General features: G+C 38.1%; 1 protein-coding gene across 1 annotated transcript in view; it reads right to left on the bottom strand.

Moving 5' to 3' along the window:
• The window catches only part of ZNF638 (zinc finger protein 638), a 132832-nt gene extending 110222 nt beyond the window's left edge, over positions 1-22610 (bottom strand). The window contains exon 1 of the mRNA XM_045828892.1: positions 22373-22610. Within this exon, the coding sequence (XP_045684848.1) occupies positions 22373-22473 (101 nt within the window). The 5' untranslated portion in view covers positions 22474-22610. The remainder of the gene's footprint in view (positions 1-22372) is intronic.
• Between the last annotated feature and the right edge of the window lie 1230 nt (positions 22611-23840).

The raw sequence follows: 23840 nt of genomic DNA, 5'->3' as shown, positions 1-23840 counted from the left end.
GTCATAGAGTATGAATATCTTTAACTTTAGTGGATAACACCAAGTCATTTTCCAAAGTGCTTTCTACAAATTTACAGATGATGGTGTTCTGAACATGTTATCCCAAAACATGGATCTTAAGCTGAAGGAGGTTGAAGTCACTCTGACCCACCCCTGTCCCCATCTTTGTTACCTCAAAGCAAGAGATAAATTTCCCATGTGAAAGGTAACCTCCCTGTACCAAAATAAAGGGAGGCATTCTGATCACCAGACTCAGAGAATATAAGGGCCAAGAAGGCTGCATAAACAAAGCTTGTTATTTCTTCACCATTTAGTACCCTTAGCCCAAACACCTCTGCCTTGTTAATTCTTCACAAATTTGTGTTTCTTTCAAAAGTATGAAGCTTCTTGCTCTGGTCACTTCTTTGAAACTCATATTTTTGTGGGCCCCCTGACAGTAACTATGTGTAAACATAATTGACATTGTTTGTTTTTCTCTTGTAATTCTGTCTTTTGTTACTGGGGGACTCAGTCAAGAACCTAGAAGGGTAGAGGGAAAATTATTTCCTTCCCCTACACACGCACCAGCAGCTTAAGATAGTTCCTGTTGCTCCACATTCTTACCAACACTTGGAGTTCTAAGTCTTTAATTTTAGCTACTCTGGTGAATGTATATTGATATCTCACTGAGGTTTTAATTTGCATGTCCCTACTTACCAGCTATTTGGGTAGCCTCTTTTGTGAAGCCCTATTTAAAACTGTTGCCTATTTTTCTTTTGGGTTGTTTACCTTTTTCTTATTGACTTGTAGGCATTCTTTCTATATTCTATATAGGGTATTATTCATTAGAGTTTTCTAAATATTAACATCTCCCTCGCTGTTCCTTATCTTCTTATACTGGTTTAATGGTGCATTTTGATGAATAGAATATTTTTCTTTTAATGTAGTCCAATTTATCTATCTTTCTCTTTACAGTTAGTATTATTTGGATCCTATTTTTAAGGCTTTTACAATACAAAGGTTATGAAGATACCTCCTACATTATCACCCAAGAAACTTATCCTTTTGCCATTCACATTTAAAACTACAATCAACCAGAAATTAATTTTATGTTATAGTGTGAGTTTGGGCCAAGTTGTTTTTTTTTTTATTTTGTATCTTTCTTTTTTAAAGTAATAATATCTGATTGTTTCAGCATCATTTACTGACAAAATTAGTCCTTTCCCCTCTTCCCTTCAGTTTTGTCAATAAAGTCATTTTCATAGCCTTTGAAAAAAAAAAAAAGAAACAATAGGCCCCATGTAGATTTGTTTGCCCTAGGACAAAAAATCAAGACTTACAGTTTCAATCCCTCTCAGGAATGTACTTAAACCAATCAATTTTTAATTTCTTGATCAACACTAGTGATGTAATCTGCCTGGTAAGACCCCAGTTATCCTTATCCCAAAGAAAGGTGCACTTGCCTGAAACAATCCTTTCTTTCTAAAATATTTTTATTTTATTGATATTTTTTGCAGTGAGAGAGAAAAACATATGTGCCTTTACCGGGGATCAAACCCACAACCTTGTTGTATTAGGACAACACTCTAACCAACTGAGCTACACAGCCAGGGCCTGTATGTTTAGGTCTTACATTTAGGCCCTTGATATATTATGAGTTAAATGCTGAGTTGGTGTTTCAGATTCCTTAGGGTATAGTCCCAGCAGTGGAATCACTGGATCAAAAGGCAGTTCCATCTTTAGTTTTTGAGGAAATGCCATACTGTTTTCCACAGTGCCTGCTCCAGTCTGCATTACCACCAACAGTGTACTAGGGTTCCCTTTTCTCCACAACCTCGCCAGCACTTCTTGTTTATTGATTTATTAATGATGGCCATTCTGACCTGTGTGAGGTGGTATCTCACTATGGTTTTAATTTGCATCTCTCTAATGGCTAGTGATATTGAGCATTTTTTCATGTGACTTTGAGCCCTCTGTATGTCCTCCTTGGAGAAGTATCTGTTCAGGTCCTTTGCCAAATTTTTAATTGGATTGCTTGTCTTCCTGGTGTGGAGTCATGAGTTCTTTATATATTTTGGAGATGAAACCCTTGTCTTTATGCCAAAACCACACTGTTTTAATTACTGTAGCTTTGTAGTAAATTTTGAAATTAGAAAGTGTGAATCCTCATGTTTTATTCTTCATTTTCAAGATTATTTTGTCTATTCAGGATCCCTTGAGATTCCACATGAATTTTAAGATGTATTTTTCTATATCTGCAAAGAACACCATTGACATTTTAAGAGAGACTGCATTGAACATGCAGATCATTTAAGAAGTATTGACATTTTAACAATAGTAAGTCTTACAAGCCATGAACATGAATATGTATTCATTTTTTTATGTCTTAATTCTTTTCAGTAATGTTTTGTAGTTTTCATTATGCAAATGTTCACCTAATTCCAAAGTATTTTATTCTTTTGGATGCTACTGTAAATGGAATTGTTTTTGTAATTTCCTTTTCAGATGTTCACTGTGTATAGAAATGCAACTGATCTTTGTGTTTTGACTTTGTATCCTGATACTTTGCTGAATTCATTTGCAGAAATGTTTTAAACTAAGCTTTTCATAATTGTAGACTCATGTAGTTGTAAGAAAAAAATACTGAGAGACCCCTTGTATCCTTTATCTACTTTTCCCTCTTGGTAACATCTTTCAGAACTATAGTAAAATACCACAACCAAGATACTGACATTGATACAGTCCAGATACAGAGCATTCCCTTTTCCAGAAGGATCCTTTGTGTTGCCCTTTTACATTCATACCTATTTTCCTCTTGTCCTTATCTCCTTCCGTAACTTGGGGCATTAATTTATTCACCATGTCTATATTTTTTCAAGAATGTTATATAAATGGAATCATCTGGTATATAACCTTTGGAATTGGCTATTTTCATTTAGCACAATAGTCTGGAAATCCACCTAAGTTGTTGCATGTATCAATAATTCAGTTCCAGCCCTGGCTTGCATAGCTCAGTGGATTGAGCTCGGGCTGCGAACCAAAGTGTCGCAGGTTCAATTCCCAGCCAGGGTACATGCCTGGGTTGCAGGCCGTGATCCCCAACAACCACACATTGATGTTTCTCTCTCTCTCTCTTTCTCCCTCCCTTCCCTCTCTAAAAATAAATAAATAAAATCTTTAAAAAAATTTTAAAAATAGTAATTCAGTTCTTTTCATTGCTGAAATAGTGTTCCACAATATGGGTGTACTATAGTTTAAAGAAATATGGAAGAACATCTAGACTGTTTCAGGTCTTTGGCTATTATGAATACAGGTGCTAGGAACATAGTGTACAGATTTTCGTGTCAACAAAGTTTTAATTTCTCTAGGAAAAATAAATGTCCAAATATTATTGCTAAATTGTATGGCAATTGCATGGTTGGTTTGTTTTTTTTTAACTGCCAACATTGCCCTAACCCATATGGCTCAGTTAGTTGGGCATTGTCCTGCAAAGCAAAAGGTCACAGGTCCGATTTCCAGTCAGGGCACATGCCAGGGCTGCAGGTTCAGTTCCTGGTCAGGGCACATATGAGGGGCAACCAACTGATGTTTCTCTCCCTCTCTTTCTCACTCCCTTCCACTCTCTCTAAAAATAAATAACATCTTTAAAAAAGAAAAGAAAGGAAGGGAGAGAGAGAAACACAATAAACATCTGAAAAGGAAATTACAAAAAGAAAACAAATTTCCAAATTGTTTTCTGGAGTGACTGTATCATTTTACATTCCCACCAGCAAAGTATAAGTGATACAGTTTATTAGCATCCTTTCCAGTATTGGTATTTGTTGCTATTTTTTATTTTAGCCATACTAATAATTGTATAATGATATCTCATTGTGGTTTTAATTTGGACTACCCTAATGGTTAATGATGTTCAACATCTTTTTCATGTGATTACTTGACATCTGTATATCCTTTTTGTTGAAATGTTTATTTGTGTCTTTTGTCCATTTTCTAGCTTTGGAATTCTTTATATATTCTATATACTAGACCCTTGTCAGACATGTGGTTTGCAAATGTTTTCTCCCACTCTGTAGCATGTCTTTTCTTCCTCTTAACAAGGTCTTTTGCAGAGCAGAAATTTTTAACTTTGATGAACTCTAATTAATCAATGTTTCCTTTTATGAATTGTGCTTTTGGTGTGTTTTTGGTAAGAACTTTTAGTCTAACCCTAAATCCTAAATGTTTCCTCCTATTTTTTCTAAAAGTTTAATAGTCCTTGTGTCGCATGGCTCAGTTAGTTAGAGCATCATCTCCTAACTGAAAGGCTGTGGGTTCAATTCCCATTCAGGGCACATACCTAGGTTGCAGGTTCAATTCCTGGTCTAGGTGCATATGAGAGGCAACCAATTGATGCTTCTCTTTCACATCAATGTTTCTCTCTCTCCTTTCCTTTCTTACTAAAAACAATGAAAAAAAAAGTCTTCACGTGAGGATAAAAAATATTAAAAGTTTAATGGCTTTACATTTTATATTTAAATCTGTGATCCATTTTGAGTTAATTTTTGTATAAAAAGTGAGATTTATTTGGGCCCAAGTTTATTTTTTTTGCCAATGGATATCCAATTGCTCTAGGACCATTTGCTGAAAAAGGTGTCTTTCCCACACTGAACTGCTTTGCATCTTTGTTAAGAGTCAACTGGGCAGCCCTGTCTGAGTGGCTCAGTTGGTTGGAACATCAACCTGCACATTTAACGGTTGCAGGTTCTATCCCAGGTCAGTGCATACTGAATGCTACCGATCAATGTTTCTCTCTTCCCTGCTTCCTTTCTCTCTAAAAATCAACAAGAAGAAATATAGTTGGGTGAGGATTTTAAAAAAGAATAAGAATCAGTTGGGCATATTTATGTAGGTCTATCTGGGTTCTCCATTCTGTCCCATTAACTGCCTGTCTACATTTTCCCTAATGCCAACAGTCTTGATTCCTGTAGCTATATACAGTAAGTCTTTAAGTCAGGTAGCCTGAATTCTTCCATATTAGTCTTCTTTTTTCAAAATTTTTGTAGGTATTCTTGTTACTTTGCCTTTCCGTATAAACTAATCTTGTCTACATCTACAAAAATTAGTGTTGAGATTTTAATATGAGTTACACTAAATCTATATATCATTTTTCAGAGGATCAACATCTTCACTATGTAGAATCTTCCAATCTACAGTATTTTTCTTTAAAAAAAGCCCTTGGACCATCTTTGATTTCTTTCATCTGTATAGTTTTCAGCATATAAATCATATATGTTTTTGTTAGATTTACACCAAAATATTTAATTTTTAGAGTAATATAAATAGTATTGTATTTTTAATTATGGCATCCTTATGTTCATTACTAGCATTTTAAAATACAATTGATTTTAATATATTTTTCTTGTATCCTGCAACCTTTCTGCACTCATAAAATAGTGCTAGGCATTTTTCTGTTGATTTCACAGGATTTTTTATTAACACAATTATGTTATCTGCAAATAGGGACAATTTTATTTCTTCCTCTCTGATCTGAATGCCTTTTATTCTGTTACAACTTCCAGCACTGTTCTTGTTCCCAACCTTAAAGAGAAATAATTCAGTCTTTCACAATTATGGTTTTAGCTGTAGGTTTTTTGCAGATGCTCTTTACCAAGTTGAGAAAATTCTCCTCTCTTCTTATTTTTGAAAGTTTTTTTATTAGAGATGAAATGTTAAAATTTTATCAAATGCTTTTTCTACATCAATTAATATAACCATGTGATTTTTCTTCTTTACCCTATTAATATGGTGATTATGTTAATTTTGCAATATTAAACCAGCCTAGGGTACCCAGAATAAACCCTACTTTGTCATGTGCATAATTCTTTTTTATATCTAGCTGAATTCTCTTTGCTAATATTTTGTTAAGAATTTTGCATATAGCCCTGGTTGGTGTGGTTCAATGGACTGAGTCCCAGCCTGTGAACCAAGGAGTCACAGGTTCGATTCCCAGTCAGGGTGCATGCCTGGGCTGTGGGGTGGGTCCCATGTTGGGGGTATGCGAGAAGCAGCTACCCATTGATGTTTCTCTCCTTCTCTTTCTCCCTCCCTTACCCTCTCTCAAAATAAGTAAATAAATAAATATCTGAAAAAAAGAATTTTGCATATATATTCATGAGGATTATCAGTCAGTACTTATCTTTTTGGTACTTTTTGTCTGGTTTTGGTATCAGGGTAATACTGCTTCATAAAGTGAATTAAAGGAGAAAAAGACATGATCATCTTTTTTAAAGATTTTATTTATTTATTTTTAGAGAGGGGAAGGGAAGGAGAAAGAGAAAGAGAAACATCAATGTTTGGTTGCCTTTCATGTGGCCCCCACTGGGGACCTGGCCCACAACCCAGGCATGTGCCCTGACTGGGAATCAAACCTACGATGCTTTGGTTCGCAGCCCACGCTCAATCCACTGAGCTACACCAGCCGGGTGATCTTCTTAATTAACACAGAAAATGTACTTGACAAAATTCAACACACTTTCATAATGAAAACACTCACAAGTAAATGGATTGGGAGACTTAAAATTATTAAAATGTCAGTAATTCTCAGAGTGATCTACAAAATCGACCCATAGGCAACCAAAGGAAAAAAAAACAGACAAATTTGATTTCATCAAAATTAAAAACTTTTATGCATAAAAAAATAGTATTGTTGCCCTGGCTGGTGTGGCTCACTGGATTCAGTGCCAGCCTTCAAACCAAACTGTTGCTGGTTCAATTCCCAGCCAGGGCACATGCCTGGGTTGCTGGCCAGGTCCCCAGTAAGGGGCATGTGAGAGGCAACCACACATTGATGTTTCTCTCCCACTCTTTTTCCTTTCCTTCATCTCTCTAAAAATTAAATAAATAAAATCTTTTTTAGAAAAAGAAAATAAGAATAGTATTGTTAACAGGAGAAACCTCATTCTTCTTGCCAATGCAGTAAAGAATTACAGATCAGAAAGCCTATTAGCATTCAGGCGAAGTTTATTAGTGCTAAGGTCTAATGGGAGAGCAAAAGCAAGAGTGACAAGAGCAAGGGTGGCCAGTGCCTGGGTGGCCAGAGGCCAGCTAGCCAGGGGCCCCTAGTGTGGCAAGAGAGCCAAGAAATGGAGACCTTTATTCTGAGGACTTATATAGCTGGCCAGATGGGGGTAAAGGAGTTTATATATTGATTGACAGGTAAAAGTGATGCCAGCTTTTCCCAGGGGAGACTTGACTACCCAAAGGTAGATATGTGTGGGAATCTGTTAGCCTGAATCCTTATCTTGCTCCAGACTCTATTATTCATTTTGTATACGTGGTAGGAGGCAAGCAATTAACCAAAGTTACTTTATGGACTTTTTCTTTGGGCACTGTGGTTCCCCTCTCCTTTCCTTTTCCAGGCCTTTGGATGAATACACAGTCTCAAGGTTTTCCTTTTCCCAGCTAGCGGAGATAATACACACAGACTTTCAAGGGCTCTTCCCCTCCTGCACTATTATAGTTTTGCTTGTGTTGTTCAGAATGCCTGGCAATCTTATCAAGCCAGACTCAGTACTGCTGAGTCAATAGGTAAGACATGTCTTCCTCCTCTTCCCTGCCTTGGTTTACCATCTTTTTTAACTAAATGCTAAAATGTGTGGCCTGGCTACTAGGATGCTAGATGCTGGCCAGCAACAGCAGCACAGTCTCAGAGTTCTTTCTATGCTATCTCCTGCATCAGTATCAGCAAAGTAAAAAGGTAACCCACAGGATGAAGGAAAACATTTGCAAATTGCATTACTGATAGGCATTAATATCCATAATATATAAAGAAGTACTACAACTCAAAAACAAAAAATACTGTAAGCAACCCAATTAAAATCATGGGCAAAGGACTTGAATAAATGTTTATCCAAAGATGATATACAGATAACCACCAATAAGCAAGCACCCGAATAAATGCTCAACATCACTAATCATTAGGAAGATGCAAACCAAAACAACAACAAGACACCACTTCACATACATTAAGATTGCCATTCTAAAAGATAAACAAAAATTAACAAGGGTTGGTGAGGATGAGGTAAAATTGGAATCTTTGTGAAATTCCTTGCTGGTAGGAATATAAAATTCCACAGTAACTGTGGAAAACAATAAGGCTATTCCTCAAAAAAAATGTAGAATTACTACATGACCTATCAATTCCACTTCTAGATTTATACTCAGAAGAACTGAAAGCAGGGACTTGGACAGATATTTGTATACCAGTGTTTGTTGCAGTATTATTTCCAGCAGCCAAAAGGTAGAAACAACCCAAATGTTTACCCGTATGCCAAATGAACTTCAGTATATATTACCCTTGATAATCCAGTGCCTGCAAATTATTTAAGATTTAGAAAAACATTTGTTTTAGAAAAATGTTTTTTCATTGTCCTTTTTTCTCTGTTTTCCTTGGGCTAGAGTTTGGGAAATGAAAATAAATTTTTTCTGTGATCTAAAGCTTTACTAGAGACTCGTTAAGGCCTACAGTTCTATGAAAATGCAATACACAGCAAGCAATTGAGAAGGCAGAGCCATAGCTGCATCTGAGCCAGGGTGAGGATAACACTGCCAGGGAGCAGGGAGTACCAGGCAGCTTCTCCCAGACAACAGACAGCTGCTCCCAAACCAAAGAATTTCAATGAGGCAACAGGAGAAACTCAGGAGTTATTATAGCACAGCTTCTGATTCCTCAACTGAACAGAATTACATGCCTAAATAGAGTCTGGGTGGACCGTCTGATCCTTTTAAATCTAATGGGTATTATTTTCTCATGGTTTGCCCTGAAGCTTTCACAGGGAATTCTCAGTAAAGATTCTACAGAAGGTGACAGAAGGGTGAAGGGAAAAAAGTCTTATTACATGATGTGGGGCTATCTAACATGTACCCACAATGTTGAAATAAATAAGAATCTTTATTTTTCATTTCCTAAAACTGCCACCATGAAACAAGCCAACATGAAAATATGTTGAGTGCTTAAGTTAATGAAAAAATGGTAACAGCATAAAATTAATTAGAAAGACGTGAACACGATATGTTCATAAGCACATTCCCTAAGGATATAACTAAGATTTTGCCTTTCATTTATGCCAAGAGTCACAAACTCAAATACCTATAAGGGACAAGCTGATAACATAAATAATTGAAGTGATCAAAATCAAATAAAATTCAAATGTGAGAAATAAAATCAAACTTTATATTTAATGAACTATGATTTAGACATGTAACAAACAAGCATTTATGATGTTAAAGATTATAAATTTGAAACTGAAAAAATACAAATGAAAAAAAGAACACGTAATTATTAAATATTTCTTGTTGCTCATTACACCTTTGGTCTATAGCCAAGAACTTGACACTCTTTTCCCTGTACGGAGATATCAAACAGTTGCATCCAACATGAGATAGAAAATTCAGACCTGAGTCCTTGAACTAAGAGCAGTACTTTTTAAAATTGAGTTTCATAAGCAAAAAACAACTCCTTTTAAACACAGCCACTTGCAAACAAAGATGAAATTTTTGTGTAATGAGTTTTGAATTTAGGGTAATTCAAAGGTATTTACAAAATCCTAGTGCTCTGATGTTATACTTAGTTTTTAGTGCTTTCACTTATAGCTGTCCATTTCCCATTATTGTTTTTAGTTGAGAAGTGTTAGTACATTTTAATACAGCATACAATCAAAGAACATGCCTTGGAATTCAGTCTTAAACTCCATAATTTTGGGAATGAAGTTAAGGCAATAATTTAATTTTCTTTTTTTAAAAGAATTTGTTTATTTTTAGAGAGAGGAGAAGCGAGGGAGAGAGGGAGAGAAACATCGATGTGTGATTGCTTCTCACAGGCCCCCACCCGGGAGCCCATCCCGGAACTCAGACATGTGCCCTGACTGGGAATCGAACCAGTGACCCTCTGGTTCGCAGGCCAGCACTCAATCCATTGAGCCACACCAACCAGGTCTAAGGTCATGATTTTCATTGCTAGAAACCAGCTTCAGCATATGAAAGCCATCCAGATGATTCCTGATGAAAGCGATCCAAATTGTTCCTTACCAAAAAAAAAAGTTTGTCAAAAAGATGTATTTACTACCAATGGGAGAACTGAATCATACAAAGTGGCAGTCCTTGTGAATGTTGTCCCTGGAAAGAAATGTTTGCAGTGTTTAGATGAGCTATAATGTCAACCAAAAGAGCCACATCTTTGACATTCTTTGCTGGTAAACTGAGACAAAGATTTTCCTTTGAATGACAAGTACTGACTGATTCCTTTTAACAGTTAAAAAAGCATTTTCAGCCTAAACTACAAATAGAAGACTAGACTTGTGTATACCATGAATCCTGAAAATCCTTCAGACAGCTGAAGTTCAAGAATCCGTATCCAGTTTATGGTGATAATGACTATTTTAAAAATTTTGACCTAAAATTATTTGTGTAAAATCTATAATAAATAAATTATTAAATCCATGTCTTACCTTTTGAACATGTCATCAATATCCAGTGTTAACCTCAACTTTTCATTATTTCAGGAGTACTATCTATAATCAAGCTGATATATTTTTACCCGTTTTCATGAAATTTTGACAGATTTTTTTTTCTTTTTAAAATTATATTTTATTGATTATGCTATTAAGTTCTCCCAATTTTTCCCCCTTTGCTCCCCTCCACCCAGCAACCCCCACTCCCTCAGGCAATCCCTCATCATTGTTCGTGTTCATGAGTCATGCCTATAAATTCTTTGGCTACTCCATTTCCTACACTGTACTTATCATCCCTATGGTTATTCTGTAGCTACCATTTTGTACTTCTTATTCCCCTCACCTCTTCACCCATTCCCCCAGACCACACTTCCATCTGGCAACCATCAAAACATTCTCTGTACCCATAATTCTGTCTCTGTTCTTGTTTGCTTAGATTGTTTTTTAGATTCAACTGTTGGTAGATATGTATTTATTGCCATTTTATTGTTCATAATTTTGATCTTCTTTTCTTAAATAAGTCCCTTTAACATTTCATATAATAATGGTTTGGTGATGATGTTCCAAATCATAGATTTGATTCTGGGGTTCATCCTCCCTACTCTTGTTTCGTTACAAATTGTTCTTTATTTCAATTAGTGTATCCTTCATTTCTGAGTATATCTTTTTTATGCTGTGGAGGCTTTCTAATTGCCTTGAGTATCATTATAACCAGTGTTTTGAACTCTGCATCTGATAGATTGCTATCTCTGTTTTGTTTAGTCCTTTTTTTTTGAGTTTTGATCTGTTTTTTTTTTTTCATTTGGGCCATGTTTCTTTGTCTCTTTATTTTGGCAGCCTCCCTGTGTTTGTTTCTATGTATTAGGTAGAGCTTTATGATTCACTGTCTTGGCAGCATGGCCCAGTATAGTAGATATCCTATAGGGCCCAGTGACACAGCCTCCCCTATCAGCCAAACTGGGTATTTGAGGTGCACACTTCATGTGGACTGAGCACACCTTCCTCTTGCAGTTTAGCCTTGATTGCTGTTAGCAGGTCAATGGGAGGAATTTACTTAGAACAGTCAGCTGCAAGGACTGACTATGATCACTGACCACCAGCCTCCACCTTCCATGGAGGATCAACTGTGCAAGGACGGGATGGTGGTGCTCTGGCATAGTCTGTAGCTGTCCACTGGGTGTGCAGGCTCTGGTGTTTGCTGGGTGGTGCAGACTAAGTCAGCCTCCACCTGTGTTCTGCCTGGGGCCACCCTGCACAAGCTACAAAGCAATCTGCAGATGGCTGCTACTTGTGCTAGGCTTGGAAATTCCCAGGTGAAGCCAATCTGTGAACCTAAGCTGGCTGTTGCTGTTCCCTACCTGAGGCCACTTAGTGAGAGGTAATGGGGCTGGTGGCTCACTGTTGCTTGTTTGAAAGGATTTAGGAAGTTGTGAAGAGGGAGTCAAGACCAGCTTTTCATATGGAAAGGCCACTATAACAGCTTGGGTGGGCCCGTAAGATGTGTGGGGCGGAGCCTCAGGGAATCACCAGGAAGGGGAAAACAGTTTTTAGCCAGGTAGATGGGGGTCTCAGATATGGCACCTGTCAGCCAGCTCTGTGGTTCTGTTGTGGGACAGTTCAGAAGAGGAACAATGGCCTCTGCCCACCTTTCTCTCTCAGAGAAAACTGTCCTCCAGTTCTTACCTTGTAACCAGACCCTTCATTTCCTCTCTGTATGCTCCTGGTGCCTTTCAAGCTGCTACCCTGGTGCTAGAGCTGAGAGGGAGTGAGTCTGAGTAAGTCCATGTGTGGGTTCTATAAGAGGAACTGCTTGGGAATCCAGAAGCTTCTAACACCAACTCAAACCCCACTGATTTTTGCAGCCAGAAATTATGGGGATTTATCTTCCTGGCACTGTGACTCTGGCCCAGAGCCCTGGTGTGGGACTGGGATCCCTTGCTCTGAAGATATCCCTCCCGAATTTTTATCCACCACATGTGGGTGTGGAACCAGCCTGCTCTGTGTCTCTGCCTCTCCACCTCTCCTACTAGTCTGGATGGAGGTGGTATTTTTAATTCTGCAGTGGTCGGACTTCCATTCAACTTGATTGCTGATGGTTCTGAGTGATGGTTCTGTAATTCAGTTGTAATTTTGATGTGGTCGTGTGAGGCGGCGAGCCATGTTTACCTACACCTCCCCTTGACTGGACATTCTTGACAGGTTCTTCTAACACACATAAATCAGTTGTTTGATACTAGCCCTTTCATGGGCAATAAATCCAAAAGTGTTTCAACCCACTAAAATTTTCAAATACCACAAATATTGCTGACTGGGTGATATTCTATATATGTGTTTTCATCAACTAAAATTGAAAATGCCATAAATAATTTAAATTTGTAACGTGACCCACCTTTAAATTTTTAGGTATATCTTCAATATGCTACGAACTAGTGATTTCCAATATTAACATTCAGTTACATATTTTTTATGTTTGAGGTACATAATGTCTGCTTTAATCAAAAGGCACTGCTTAGAAATTTACCTTACCAACTGTATAAGGTATTGATGCCCAGGAATTTTTTTTACCAAATAAATAACTACATATCATAGAAGCATCCCTTATTTAATTCCCATTCAAAAACAACCCTATTGTATCTTTTCTGTAAACTAGTTATGGTGCTTACTATGAATGCTTGATTTTAAGAAGGCATCTTAATTTGCATTCTTTCAACACAGATATACTTTGTTTGCATTAAAACATAGAGGCCATAGCTGATGTGGCTCACTGGATTGAGTGCTGACCTGAGAACCAAAGGATCACCAGTTTGATTCTCAGTCAGGGCGCATGCTGGGTTGTGAGCCAGGCCCCAGGTAGGGGGTGTGCAAGAGGCAACCACACATTGATGTTTCTCTCCCTCTCTTTCTCCCTCCCATCCCCTCTATCTAAAATAAATAAAATCTTTTTTAAAAAACAGAAATATTCTTTACTTTCACACATACATGTGCAAAATACTTCCACACGCAAAAATGTCTTTTTTCTTTCAAAAAAAAATGAGCCTGACTGGTGTGGCTCAGTTGGTTGGGCATCATCTTGCAAAGTGAAAGGTCACTGGTTTAATTCCCGGTCAGGGCATGTGCCTGGGTGGTGGGTGAGGTCCTGAACTGGAGTACCTGCAAGAGGCAACTTCTCTCTCACATTGATGTTTTTCTTTCTCTCTTTCTCTCTTTCTCCCTGCCATTCTGGGAAGTACTTTTCTCAGTCTGTTGAGATCCTGCTTCCAGTCACATCCTCTGTTTGCCTCAAATACATTTTTATAAAATTTTCCTACAAGTTTGGACATTCTTACATCAACAGACCTGATGAAATGTTAACTTCCTGGCCAGAATTCACTGCTTCTTCTCTGTGATTCTATGTCACACTATTCCCAGGACAGTGTACAATGGTTCACTATGTATGAAGCTGCATCTCCAAAGAGAATACAGGACTGAGGCCTACTTATTTTGATGCTCTTCAAGTGCAAGATAGTGTTTTTAAGCAAGTATTATATCAGTATCATTATGAAAAGGGTCTCAGGAACCCTGTGAGACCACCCCTTGTGAACCACTCATCTAGTTATGGGATAAGTAAACAGCAATGGCTTACTGACACAAAATGTGTGGATACCACCTTCCCCAGGCCAGCCTCCCACCTTGTTGCAGACAGGTGATTTTGTCAGCTCCACAGCAGGTCGAGAGTCTCTGGCCTCCAGATTGCCCACAGAAGGCAAGGATAACGCGCTGGCAGAAGCTAAGGAGGTTAAGTGAAAGCCTATGTATTAAATGGTAGGACTCTCAGTCCCTGTGCAGAAAAAAATTCATGTTAGTAGGCCTGAGACTTCTATCCTTTGAAAGGTCCACTTGCAAGTTTAGCTCTTGGCTACTGCCTGTTAACTTTGACTTCAGGACGGTTCCCACCATTCCCTAACTTACCAGAGTGGTTTGACATAGTTTGCACAAACAATGTGGATTGTGCTGAACACTTGCTTTCCTTGTGGGAGTCTGGTACATGGTAAGCAGAGGGTGCCTATGCGAGCAATTTCCAATAAAAACCTTGGGCACTGAATCTCTAATAACCTGCTTTGGCACACGACTTCACGCATGTTGTCACAATTCAAAGCTGGAGGAATTCAGCACATCCTGTGTGATTCTGCAGAGAACACTTGGAAATTTGTATCTGGTTTCCTTTGGACTTTGCCCCATGTACATTTTTCTTTTGCTGATTTTGCTTTGTAGCATTTCACTGTAATAAATCATAGTTGTGAGCATGACTATATGCTGAGTCCTGTGAGTCCTCCTAGTAAAATCACTCAACATGAAGGTAGTCTTGGGGACTCTCAACATATTCTATTTCATTGGCTCTGCTGCCAGAATGTAAACATCCAGGATCATCCCACACCACAAAAGACTGGAGGCTTCTGCCTGAAGATATTAAAAAGCCAAAGAGAAAAGAGGACTGAAAAAGACAGAAACAATGAAAAAAGCAAAAGAAAGGTTGATAAATAAAACAAAAATTAGTATCTTTAAAAATATAAGAACGTACATTGAATTTATAAAATAAGAGGGTGCTATGAAAGGAAGCAGTAAGAGAATAAGAGCTCTATAAAATGAAAAATATGATAATCAAAATAAATTCAGAATAGAAGTGCTAGAAGTTAGAGTTGAAAAACTTGCCCAGAGAAGTAGTGAAAAAAAAAAAAGAGATACAAAACAGAAGAGAGAAGACAAGAAAATTAAAGGATCAATCCAGGAGATCTAAAATCCAACTGAAGAAAAAGAGAGAACAGAATTAAAAAAAAGAAAATATTAAAGTAAATTTCACCAAACTAGAAAAAAAGAGGCCTCAGGTTGAAAGAAGCCAAAGCGCTTGCCAAGTGCGGATAGAGCACAGGGAATTAAAAAAAGAATCACGTTAAGTTCATATAGGAAAATTTCAGAATACCATTGAGAAGATTCTAAATGCTTTCAGAAAGGGAAAACAACCCCATAAGCAAAGGTATATGAAACCTAGTAATATCGCTTCTTAACAGAAATACTGGCACAGGCACACTAAAATTACATCTTTTAAAAATTCTGGGGAAAAACCTAGACTTCTATACTCAGTCAAACTACAATTCAAGTATAAGAGTAAAATAAAGACATTTCTGAGACAAGCAAGAACTTAGAAATTTTATCTTTTCTTAGAAATTTATTGGACTAACTGCTTCACCAAAATGACTGAGTAAACTGTCAACCAATGGGCCATGCCAATTCAACACCAACAGGAATCCCCAATTTGGAGTATGGTGAAGGAGATTTTATTCCACCCAAAAACCTCACTTGTGATACAGCACAACTGTGAGAACAGCACCGCTATTAGGAGGCCCTGATTGGTCTGTCCTCATGCAAATAAACACTCCAAATTCTCAAAGGTTGATTGATCCAAAAAGCACTGTTCTGATTGGTCATAATGGAGTCATTATGATTGGTTGATGAAGATGCTTATTGGCATAGAGCTGCATAGCTCCAACTGAATGGGGAAAGCCTCAGTCCTATTGGTTTAAATACAATTCCCATTGTATTTGGAATTGTAAAGCATTCCAAATACAATGCTTTATAAGGGCTGGCTTAGATGGAACACTTGCCTACAGCAACAGTGCAGACAAGCAGTTCAGTGTGGGAGGCAGACTTTTCCTTGAAGTGCAGTTAGCATGAGAGGCCCCTCTTTAAAAATGGCTACTAAGCTCCACTTTTAAATTTGAGTCCAATTAGCCACCAGGAACTCTTCTTGACAGGTATCTTCTTTCTCAGGGTCTACAAAACCAAATCAGGATCTAGCTAACAGGATCCAAACCAAGACTGAGATGAAAGTCCTAGGAAAATAGCTGTGCACAAAATTAAAGAACTTTCATATCGCAGAGTACTTTCTTTTTCTGATTATTTCTTTCCATAGTGTCCAATTCTTATTTTATGGGCTTAATCTTTTTTTATCTCATTAAAGATGTTAATCTTTAGATCAATGCAAATCTAGAAACAACAGATTCGAGTATGAAAAATGAGATCTACAGGAACAAAGTCCTAAGGAAAAAAAGAAACTTGATAGATTCATGTATTTGTTTGAGCATTTAACATTTGAACTTTGGAAAAAATGAACCATATGCTGATAGAAAATTAGGTAAATAAAAGAAACAATCTTAGTTTATCATTTGGTTCAAAGAGTAATTATATTTACCTAGTTATAATGATAAAAAAGTACCTCCTGATTTAACTAAATATTGAGACAAAACCTCAATTTTGTCTCAATATGGAAGAAGTAGGAGAGAGAGAAAGTAAAAGAATTGAATCTTGACCTTAATTTATCAATTCTCAATTTGTAAAACTAGGTCAGTTCAATAAATAATATCTAAATCATTAAAGCCAAGAAGTAGTTATATAAAGTTTACTTTTTAGAAAAACAGAGATAAATACTAGAAGAAAAAGTTAAAAGAGTTGAAAGTAGTTGCTTCCAAGGAGAGAAACAGGACAAAAGAGGAATGAACATGTCTCACACTTTTGGTAAATTTTTAAGAACTGCTTTATGTTTTTCAATTGCATGTATTACTACTTAGATTTTAAAGTAAAATTTTAAGAAGACAATTGAATGGCTAATTAAACTAGAAGGTTTTACTTCTCCTTATATACTGTTCAAATACTCCAAGTAATTTCCTCTTAACTCAGCAAGAGAGCTTTGTACTCAACACCCCAATAACAAAGAAAACTCTTCTTTCAATCATCTCTTCGGTGTTTTGATCAAGTGTTCTATCTTCTGTTTATATTCTCTTTCTATGCTAATCACTTTTTAGGGAAAAAGCCTTCTATTGAGGATGTTCTTTATGTACTGATATGAAAAAAATATCTATGATACACTGTCACATGGAAAAAGCAATGGAAGAAAACTGCAAAAACAGCCAAGAAGGGAAAAATATAAATCCATTTGGCTCAGATATGTGTAAAATATCTCTAGAAGGATAAACAATAAACCAGTAATAATGATTACCCAGGACTGTCAAATTAGACCAATTTGAGGAGATGAGGAACAGAAGGAAGAGGAAGATTTTCCATTGTATACTTTTTTCCTTCTTCATCCTTAACACTGTGAAATTATTATCCACTCAAAAATTTTTTTTTAATTTTAAGTCATATTTCTTCATCTTAGTACAAAATTAAAATACTATTTTCAAAACCTTGAGAAATAATGAAAATAAACAATAACCCCAAATCTCATCTCTGCAGAGATAACTATTTATTTTAATTTTTTTATCCTCACCCAAGGAAATTTTTTTTCATTGCTTTCAGAGAGAAAGGAAGGAAGAAAGAGAGAGAACCAATGATGTGGGAGAGAAACATTGATTGGCTTCCTTCTTATACAGGCCCTCACTGGGGATCGAACCCACAACCTGAGTTTGTGTCCTAATGGGGAATCAAACTCACAACCCTTCAGTCTATGGGCGAACGCTCCAACTAACCAAGCCACACAGCCAGGGAAAGAGAACTACTTTTAACATTTTGCTATACCTACAGTATAATCATATCACGCATATTGAACTTGCACTCTTACATGTCAATTTGAGGATCTAGTTGCCAGTCTTTTAATCCTCACAACAATAAACCTATTAATCTATGTTAAGATTATAAAGGCTCATATAAACTAGAAAGCAGTAAGCCTTGTAGATAAGCAGGGACATTAAAAACCATTCATCTGTAGGATTTGAGGATTATATCAAAAGCAGAATGGTTTCAATGCCTATATATGTGACTATAGCCTTTCTTTTTTTCTTCTTTCAATGTAGCTCAAGGGCATTTTTTAATCAATAAATACTTACTTATTCATTATTTCTCCATTTATTTTATTTTTAGTGTTTTCTATGTCTTGTTTTAAAACAAGGCAGATGTTTTCATTTCAAAGGGAAAAAGTTTCCATTAGTTTTCATGTGGTTTTTTCCTTTTTTTTTTTAGATTTTATTTATTTATTTTTAGAGAGGGAAGGGAGGGAGAAAAAGAGAGAGTGAGAAACATCAATGTGTGGTTGCTGGGGGCTGTGGCATGCAACCCAGGCATGTGCCCTGACTGGGAATCAAACCTGCAATACTTTGGTTCGCAGCCCGAGGTCAGTCCACTGAGCTAAGCCAGCCAGGGCCTGTTTTTTCTTTCTTTAGAAAGGTTAGGAAGGTTATTGTTTTTCATTTGTTTTTGTTTTTGTGTTTTTGTTTAATTGCTGTTCAACTACAGTTTTCTGCCTTTTACTCCCCTTCCAGCCCCCCCTCCCAGCCTTCCACACCTCCCTCCGGTGTCCAACACTCCCTTGTTTTTGTCCATGTGTCCTTTATACCTGTTCCTGTAAACCCTTCCCCTTTTCCCCTGAAATTCCCTCCCCTCGCCCCTCTGGTCACTGTCAGCCTATTCTCTATTTCAGTGTCTTTGGTTGTATTTTGCTTGTCTGTTTGTTTTGTTGATTAGGTTCCTGTAAGGTGAGATCACATGGTATTTGTCTTTCACCACCTGGCTCATTTCACTTGGCCTAATGCTTTCCAGTTCCAGGTTTTTAAAGTTTACTATGCAGAAGAATTTCCCTCAAAGTGTCAAGGCTGAATATTAGATCAAGTATAATCTTTACTTCAGAGTCTCTTTATACTTCTTTTAATCAAAATGGAAAAATATTCATACTTTTAAAGAATTTATTCTTTTTACCTTAATACTGTATTATGACCATCTTTTGATTTTTGTCAGCTTTTTTCTACAACATGATTTGTAAAGGCTGCATAAGTTTACATTATATTACTAAATGGATTAATATATAAATATAAGATGAATTATTATAGCATATATTCTAGGATTTAATTTATTGTATCAGTTTTACCATTTTTCTATCTAGGAACATTGTTTTCAAAGTTTCACTCATCATAAATAACATTAAAACAAACATCCCAGTAATTAACCCTACACACATATAAATTATTATTTCCTTAGAATAAATTCCTAGAAGTGAAATTGTTGGGTAAAAATGTATCTAACTATTCAAGAATTTTAATGAGTATGGGCAAAATGCCCTCCAAAGACTTAATTAACTATTAATGAGGAAGTAAATCTAAGGAGAAAGTACTTAGAGGACGCTTTACTGATTCAATGTGAGTCTTCAAATACTCCAGTGAATCCCTGATTCTCAAAATGCAAAATTTTGCACATGTAACATGTCAAAGTCACAAAAGAGGGCAACGAACTTTGATATCAAAACAACTTCAAGAAAAATGTAGAGGTTTCAGAGAAAAAAGAAAAAAAGTTCTTTTAGCAATGACATGTCACTGAGAGATGACAGACCCAAGTTCTCAAAGCCTTCCAACTTAATGCCATTAAAAAATCATAGCATTTAATGTTAACATTTATAATAGTCAAAATTATTAAAGCATTTTGTCATCACATCCCTTTCGTGGAGAAGAAAATGCCATAATAGTCTCTGCTGGTGCTAACATTTCAATGAAGAAAACTAAAAGATTTAATGCAACCTATGAGCCTCCCACTCCCGGAAACTGTATATTCAACACTACTAACGCCATTCCAAATTTGGAATCTGAAAAGGTAGTTGTGGGTAAAAGCACGCCTCAGTATACTGGGGAAAAAACAATCTTTAAAAACTGATGATTCAAACAGTATACTCCTTAAATTTTTATGTATTTTTCAAAATGTCTTTAACAAAAAAGTTATTACCATAAAATAAGAAAGCTCAAAACATATTAAGAAACAGAAGTGTCCATACTGCATTTAAAAACTATTTTGAGATCAGAAACAGCACAGTATACAATTCTAAAAATCCTAATGAACAAAACGTAACATTTTACAAAAAAGAGCAATCCCCCACAAATTCTTGAAACTATTCTATTCTCGTAAATAAGTACTAAATAAGTTTTCTTGGCCATCACAAAACGTTCCCAGAGGCAAAAAGAAAAGAATTGCTACATTTTGTAGCTTCTTCTCCTACCCCCCTCCATAAAATACACTTGAAGTTCGAATAAGAAGTCACTAAGAATCCCGACAAGCAAGGACAGCAAAACACTACCAAAGTTCTGTAAGCTTTTGCAAAAATATATTTACAGAAAAGATAAATTAAGGGTGTTTTATTGACTTTACAAGAGAATTCACAGCAGCATTGGCAATTTTAAAGGATGCTTTTTAAGGTACCTTCACTTTTCCTAATTACTGAATTAAAGAGTGGCATTTCTATTTTCCAACCCCCTAAAAAGAACAATTACAGTATTCTACAGTCTCCAATACACCTCATTTTAAAAATCCGTAATTTTCTGATCCTCAGAAGGTGGCACACTAAATTCCAGCACCTTTTTCTCAGAGCAGCAATCTCTTTTACTAATCCTACTGGGATAAAAAGTAGGCACTCTTTTGAGAAAGAGGAAGGAAGATCGAAATAAACATCTGATCTGATGTCCCACTTATTTATAACATTCACTGGTTCATTCACTGGTATGTGCCCTGACTTGGGATAGAACTTTCAACCTTGGCATACCCGGATGATGCTCTAACCAATTGAGCTACAGGGCCAGGACCAAAGGCAGTGCTTTTTGATTTCAACCAACCCACGGAAACTTGGGAAAGGGCAAAGCTGGCTGAATCAACGTCACCAGAACTTGGACCTGGAAACCAGCGCCAAGAAGCATAGCAACACTAAAATGTTCTATTCTGCAAAATGTCTACCATTCTCTCCACTCCCATCAACTAAAAAAAAAAAAAAAAAAGCCACAAAAACCGGGAGAGCACAGTACAGTGCTGGTACGGGGTTGTCAGAGCAATTCACTTAAACTCTAAGCGTCTGTTCAGCCTGCTCCAGCGAAAGGACCCAGGCCACAGGGGTGAAAAGAAAAAGTTATTGCTACCACAAAGGGCCCGCCAGGCTGAAACGTGAGCAGGGTGTTGAGTATGCAGCTCAGTTTCCTGGTGTCTTTTGGAACACGCAAATCTCTGCACTGAACTTGGGACAGTCCCCAGTCTGCAGGCCCAGCAGGGCTCCAAGGAATGGCCAATTTTCCCTCTGCAATCCAGCGGGATGGGGCGGGGGCGGGGGCGCACTAGCTGTTTACACCACTCCAAAATCCGGAACCTGGGTATGCAGTCGTGAAAACAAGCCTAAGTAAAAGGGGTGTGGCGGGGGGCGGGGGAGTAAGGAGAACCCTGAAAACTGATGACTCAAGGCACTATGCATGGTTTCTTTCTCTTATTTTTCTGTACTTCGAGAAATTCCTTTGATGGAAAATCTATTACTCTTAAAATAATAACGCTCAAAACTTGTTTAGGAAACAAACGTATCAATGTTGCAGTCACAAATGACTACTGTGACATCAAAAGTTATTTTTGGATGAGACACAACATATTACGCAATTCTACAATGTTCTTTTTTTTTTTTTTTTAAAGAGCAGTCTTTAAGAACTCGTGTTCGTCGGAGCTATTTCACTGACTTAGAAGAGAACACTAGGCCATTTGACGACCCTTCATTACCCCCACGCCACGTCCCGATACCCCTGCAGCATAAATGACCGTCTACTCGGCAGGGTTTCCCAAGACCTGCCCGCCCCGCGCCGCGTCCACCGAGCCTGTTCAGACCCGAGAAGTGCTGCTAGCACTGCGAAGCCGAGCAACAAGTGCCTGTCAGGCGTTAAACTGCGATTCGCTGAACAGCTGGCGCTTCGGCACACACAGCTTGCTTAGTGCTAAAGACCGAGGAGAGATAATCACGAGGGGCGGGGGTAGTGATGTGGACTTGAACCCCAAGATGCGACAATGCCCAGGCGCCGACCCTGGGGCCCCGACCGCCCTGCCTGCCGACCCACTGCCGAAAGTCCCTGAGCACCGGCGGGGCAGGAAGCGCTCACCGTTTCAGCAGGTCAGTAGCCGGCGCCACCGCGGGCGTCCCGGAGGCGGCTGCGTCTGCTACCGGGGTGGTGGCCCCGCCAGGAACGCGGTCCCCGGGCATCGCCAGCGGCGCGCGCACCGCTCAAGCGCAACTCCCAGCACTCCGCAGACGTCGCCTCTTCGGCCCCAAGGAGCCAGGCGTTGCTCCTCCCGCCCTGCCCACTCCCGCAGGCGGTCCGGCGGCGCGGAGCGCGGGAAACCGCAGGCGGGGCGGGGCGGGAGCGGGTTCCGAGGCACAGCGAAGCTGCAGGCTTCGCGGTCCTCTCCCGCCAGGGTGAGCAGCCCTGGGTGCCCTGTCGCCAGGCTTGAAAACCTCTTTAAGGTGGGTGAGGACGAGGGCGGGGAAGCCCACTTTGCAAGTAAAGATCTTGAGAGGGTCTAAAATATTCGGTACGGTTCTGATTTTTCGGGACCTCTCTCTTTTTTCCTTTTAATACAGATATTCTTTGTGGCTGATAAAAAACAAGTAACTAGGGGAGCCCAAATAAGGCACATTTCGATATCAAAAGTTTCTACGTTTTGCAATCTGGGTGGAGGGTTGGGGCGCAGTGGGGTTGTGGGGAAGTAGATTTCAGCCAGGGGAGAACTAAAAGGCTTGTTACCCTGGAAATCTGGTTACCATGATTCACAGTAGAGAACAGTACAGATGTCATTTTTAAAAAAATAGATTGTATTGATTATGCTACTGCAGTTAATCCAATTTTCTCCCTTTGCCCCCTCTGCCTAGTACCCCCATTCCCTCCAGCAATCCCCTCCACCCTTATTTCATGTCCATGGGTCATGCATACAAGTTCTTTGGCTTCTCCATTTCCTATACTATTCTTAACACCCCCCTCCCATCTATTTTGTACCTACCAATTATGCTTCTTAATCTCTGTACCTTTTCCCCCATTCTCCTTTTTCCCCCTCACAGCTGATAACCCTCCAAATGATCTCCGTATCTACTATTCTGTTCCTGTTCTGCTTGTTTGCTTAGTTTGTGTTTTTTTGGTTCAGTTTTTGACAGTTGTGAATTTGTTGCCATTTTAATGTTCCTAGTTTTGATCTTCTTTTTCTTAAATAAGTCCCTTTAACATTTTATATAATAATGGCTGGGTGATGATGAACTCCTTTAGCTTTACCTTGTCTGGGAAGCACTTTATCTGCCTTTCGATTCTAAATGTAGCTTTGCTGGATAGAATATGGGAATGTAGATTGTAGGTCCTTGCTTTTCATCACTTTGAATACTTTTTGCCTATCTCTTCTTGCCAATCTCTTCTTGCCTGCAAAGTTTCTTTTGAGAAATCAGCTAGAAGTTTTATGGGAACGTTTTTGCAGGTAACTCTGCTTTTCTCTTGTTGCTTTTAAGATTCTATCTTTAACCTTTCACATTTTAATTAAGATCTGTCTTGGTGTGGGCCTCTCTGCATCCATCTTGTTTGAGACTCT

This window comes from Phyllostomus hastatus, unplaced genomic scaffold, assembly GCF_019186645.2.
Source record: "Phyllostomus hastatus isolate PE091 unplaced genomic scaffold, TTU_PhHast_1.1 phas_scaffold_78, whole genome shotgun sequence".
Taxonomy (NCBI): Eukaryota; Metazoa; Chordata; class Mammalia; order Chiroptera; family Phyllostomidae; genus Phyllostomus; species Phyllostomus hastatus.
The sequence above is the reverse complement of the archived record's forward strand: the minus strand, read 5'-3'. Positions and strand labels throughout refer to the sequence as shown.